At 41.4% G+C, this 5,160-nt stretch overlaps 1 protein-coding gene across 1 annotated transcript in view; it reads right to left on the reverse strand.

Moving 5' to 3' along the window:
- Positions 1–1,283: 1,283 nt before the first annotated feature.
- The window catches only part of LOC107094442 (DNA-binding protein inhibitor ID-2-like), a 6,155-nt gene continuing 2,278 nt past the window's right edge, over positions 1,284–5,160 (reverse strand). The window contains exons 2-3 of the mRNA XM_015390031.1: positions 2,501–2,581; positions 1,284–1,474 (exon numbers count right to left, since the gene is read on the reverse strand). Coding sequence (XP_015245517.1) covers positions 1,284–1,474; positions 2,501–2,581 — 272 coding nt within the window. The remainder of the gene's footprint in view (positions 1,475–2,500; positions 2,582–5,160) is intronic.

Here is a 5,160-nt window from a genome sequence, read left to right on the forward strand (position 1 = left end):
TAAGAAATTTGGGGGACTACAGTATTCTAACTTGAGTGAAGATGTTATGAAGATCACAGAGATAGGATCAGGCCAAACCGTTTACTATTTTAAAAGCAAAGCAAGCAAAATAAATCTTAAAATCAGTCCTATCGCAAACAGGAAGCAGATCATAGCTGTCTAGAACCAGAGATATCAGCTTTTGTTTTAAAGTATCTGTTAAAATATGAAATGCCACATTTGGACAATTTGTAAGCCAGGAAAAGATGAATTATCTTATCAAACATTCTAGACAATACAATAGTCCAATCAGGAAGTATTAACAGCATGAATCAATGTTTCTTTGGTGGGAAACAACTAGACTTTATGATTGTATTTATCCTTTTGTTTAGTTTTAAAGCACTATCTAAAATGAAACCCAGATTTATGACAGCAGAATGACTAGAGCTAAGGGACCCAGACTGTCAAGGGTTAAATATTTCTCTGTCATTATCTTTGCGCTGATGCCTGTCTCATTCTCCTGTCTAGCTCCATCCATTTTCTAGTGACCGTTCATCTGATCCATCTGCTCCTGCTTCTATTTAACCTGCCAGTTTCCAGTCATCATGGCTGATAAATCTCGAGCCAGTGGTGAGAGCTTTTCAGCGTTACCTCGGTGTTTCTGATTACCTGTTCTGCATTACCTTAGAGTTTCGGATTACCTGAACCAGACCTGTTCTGCCTCTCCACCACCAAGCCCTGCTGTTCCCGGCTGATCTGTTTTTACCTGCCTGCTTTCAGTTATCAGGTGAGATTATTCTCGAGACAGTGATGAGAATGATTCAGCATTACCTTAGAGTTTCGGATTACCTGAACCAGACCTGTTCTGCCTCTCCACCACCAAGCCCTGCTGTTCCCGGCTGATCTGTTTTTACCTGCCTGCTTTCAGTTATCAGGTGAGATTATTCTCGAGACAGTGATGAGAATGATTCAGCATTACCTTAGAGTTTCGGATTACCTGAACCAGACCTGTTCTGCCTCTCCACCACCAAGCCCTGCTGTTCCAGGCTGATCTGTTTTTACCTGCCTGCTTTCAGTTATCAGGTGAGATTATTCTCGAGACAGTGATGAGAATGATTCAGCATTACCTTAGAGTTTCGGATTACCTGAACCAGACCTGTTCCGCCTCTCGACCACTGGGCCCTCCTGTTCCCATCCGATCTGTTTGCCTGAGCTGTCTATGGACTTCTGCTGGATTTTGCCTGTATGAAATTGGAACTGTTTTATGTCATCAACCTCGATTTCTCTTTGGAACCTTTCATAACCTAGTTCCGAATTCTGAGCATCTCCTCGACACCACCTTTGGCAGCAGCCTCTGGATTATCCTGCCCTCCTTTTTCTGCCCAGATCTGGTCTCCTGCTTGTTTTTCATCCTCTGGGGCTTTGGCATCTAGGAGACTGCGTGGCTCCCACTGCATATCTTCGGCAGCCCACAGACTGGATCCTTCCTCGTTCTCTGGTCGAGGATGGAACTATTAAGTCAGGTTAGTGACTCAAGTTCATAATCTTCATCTGCCAGCTTTACGTGGTCATTAACCCGTGTTTCCTTTCTGCAGATGTTGCTGCCCTAGACACCCTAGCCGCTGCTACTGTAGATCAAGCTTTTTTTTAACAAACATTTGAATTTTCTGTCTGTCTGCCTTAGACACTGGATTCTCTGTTCTGAGCCATGGCAATCCCAATTGCATCTAATCCAAATTGCATCAGATTTCATTCATAAAAAAAGGAAGAAAAAAAAATGTAACCAGATTTTAAAATCAATTGGACAGTTTAAGGGTGGTTAGGAGAATTTGATAATTATATTAAGGATCCACATTAGTGAGGGGGAGTGACAGCCTAGTGGTTAGGGCATAGAGCTTGGAAACCTGAGGTTCTGAGTTAGAGCCCCACTCCCACAGACTGCCACTCTGGCTCCCTGAGCAATACCCTTAACCCCACACTGCTCTCCGGGCACCGCACAATGGCAGCCCACTGCTCCACAAGAGGATGGGTTATATGCAGAGAATTCATTTAGTTGCTCTGTACTTGTGACAGTGGAATGACAATAAAGTTGAATTCTATTCTATTCATTAGCTGTTGCCACAGGAAACAGCCAGTCTTCCTGGGGTCCGGATTGAAAATATACAATACAAAAGCACAGTTACAAAATATTACATTTCCAAAAAAATGTCATTTCTTGACACAGGGTTTTAGCAATGATCAGAGAATGGAAAAAATAACTATTAAAATAAAACAACCAATAAAAAGAAGATAAAATAAAACATCCAATGAAATAAAATTTCAGGGCTCTAATGACCTCAGAAATTAGGACCCGATATCCAGATAGACAGACCGGGATGATTTTCAACAGGATTTATTTTAAAACAGAATAATTACAGTGAGTGGCTGGGCGTCAGTGGAACGAATACTCTGTAGAGATAGGAAACACTGGTCAGTGACAAGAATGCCGGGCTGATTGGGAATTGGAGCAAAAGTCACTGACCTAATTCAAAGTTCAGTCCATTTCTTGCGTCCATGGCTTCTTCCAGAACCCCGAGTGAAGATGAGCTGACTCCAGCCAATGCTGAGGGAGCAACAGTTTCCATGAGGGGAATCAAAGCTGAGATCAGTGAAACAGTCCAGGATCTGTAAACCAGCATAATCGAGGAAAAACAGTAAAAAAAAAAAAAAAAATCAAAAATAGACAGAGCAGACAAGGGCAAGGCAAAAACTCGAATAGCCAAATAGAAAATATGTCAGGATCAGAATAAGAGGCAAGACTCATTTTATCGCTAGTGTTACTCCCATAACAGCTCGAATAATCTCATATGATGTAATGTGTGAAATCTTCACAGTCTAGTTTAATTGAGACACTTTCTCAAAGTAATGGTGTTACTTTTGATCAGGACCTGCCATTTTAATCCCATATCATAGAGGTTTCTAGAATTTCCTTCTTTCATCTTAGGAATATTGCAAACATTAGAAATATCTTGTCCAGGGGTGATGCTGAGAAACTAGTCCATTCATTTTTGCTTCAAGGCTGGACTATGGTAATTCTTTTGTCATAGTTTTGGTTCTGTTATGTTTTCTTTTGTCTATTCTGTTTACTTTGTTCCATGTTTTCTAGTTTTAGTTGTTTAATTCTTATTTTGTTTTGTGTTCTGGTTATTTTCAGTTTTCAGGTTTTTATTTGTTGCCCTCTGCTGCCCTCTTGTGTTCCCCTTTTTCCCTAGCTCTTTTCCTGTTCTACTCACACCTGCTCTCAATCTGCTCTTTAAGTTCTCTCTTTGTTTCAGTCTCCCATAAATACACTCTCTGTTAAGTTCCTCAGTGCTGGTTCCTTGTCAAACTTCCTCCAACTCCGTCTTTCTGAGTCTTCCTCATCGTGATTGTTTTTTCCCCTGATGTCTCCATGGTATCTGGTTAGTTTGACTTTGTTTTAATGTCTTGATGTTTGGATTTTCCCTGCCTCTGTGTTTAGTTGTTTGTTTATTCATCATAAAGTCATCAAGAAACTCCCCTCTGCCTCCCTGCCTCTGCATTTGGGTCCACCAACCTCAACCAAATCCTGACATCTTTAATATCAGGAAGTCCACAAACTGTAGTCAAAAGCCTTCAGCTAATCCAAAATGCTGCAGCCAGAGTTCTGATGAAAATTTAAAGAGATCATATCTCTCCTATCCTGGCTTCTCTTTATTGGCTTCCTGTTAAATCGAGAATAGAATAGAATTTAAAATCCTCCTTCTCACATATAAAGCCTTAAATGGCCAGGTTCCATCTTATATCAGATATGATTGTTCCTTATGTTCCTAACAGAGCAATTCATTCTCAGTCGTCAGGTTTACTAGTGGTTCCTAGGATTTCTAAAAGTAGAATGAGTGGCAGATCTTTAAGTGATCAGGCTCCTCTCCTGTGGAACCAACTACCAGTTTTAGTCAGTGAGGCAGACACCCTGTCTGCTTTTAAGGCTAGGCTTAAAGCTTTCCTTTTTGATAAACCGTAGAGTTAGTGTGGCTCAGGATATCCTGAGCTATCTCTATAGTTCTGCTGCTATAGTCTTAGACTGCTGGAGGACATATGGCCTCATTTTCAGCATTCTATCTCTATTCTCCCACTCTGCAGAATCTGTTAGTTCAATCTGTAATGTTATGGTCTCTCTTCTTTTTCTCATAGTAGCTTTGCCTCATCGTTTCCTGTTTGGCTGTGACACCATCCTGGAGATATTTAACAGCTGTGCTGCTGCCATCAACACCTTTGTTTATAGATGTACGAGAAAGGCCTGTTTTTCAGTGTAGTCCTGTTTCTCTGACTGTGACTGGCTGGATGTGCTCTCCTCATCTTCTGACATGGGAGCAGACTCAGAGCTTGTCTGCCTGGCTGTGTGTTTCCTGGACGGGGCCGCCTTTTACAGCTCCCCTTTTATTCTCTGCTTCTCTCTCCTTGAACCCCAGTCAGCCTCGGCAGATGGCCGCTCACACTGAGCCTGGTTCTGCTGGAGGTTTCTTCCTGTTAAAAGTATTTCCTCTCCACTGTCCTTACAATAATGCTTATTGTGAGAGATTGCCTTCCAGTCAATGAGTTGATGCAGTTAACTGTTTTTTCTTAGATAAAAGTCTTCGAATCAATTTGACTGCATGATCTGATGAACTGTAAACTGCCTTGCGATGACATATGTTGTAAATTGGCGCTACATAAACTGAATTGAAAATAGTAATCATTAAAATGATTAGCAATATCACCTGGCTTTGTGAGAACAAATCCATTTGATTCAACAAAGGGTGTCCAAACTGTTAACTTCGAATTTCATTACATAAGTTCCACATTTCTCTACTATTGTGCTTCGAATGATATAGCCTTTCTTTAAAGTAGTCCTTTTTTTTTTTTACCTTATTTAATTTTGACTTGATGCGTCAAGTCAAAGCTGCGTCTAGCTGCATCTCTCTCTGCCATTAGCGTCCTAACACTAAGGTCAAGCAAAGGGAAAGGGAGGATATTTGTTTTCAACATCCATAATGTTGGGAGCTGGAGAAGTACCACCTTCCTCCAGCAGAGTCCGCCATAGATCCTCCTGAGTCGAGCCTCCTGCACAGCTGGAGCTCATTCCATCATTAGAGGATCCACAGTACTTAAGCTGTCTTCAGACCTTGCCTCAACGCCGCAGTG

This window comes from Cyprinodon variegatus, unplaced genomic scaffold, assembly GCF_000732505.1.
Source record: "Cyprinodon variegatus isolate N-32 unplaced genomic scaffold, C_variegatus-1.0 Scaffold482, whole genome shotgun sequence".
Lineage (NCBI taxonomy): Eukaryota > Metazoa > Chordata > Actinopteri > Cyprinodontiformes > Cyprinodontidae > Cyprinodon > Cyprinodon variegatus.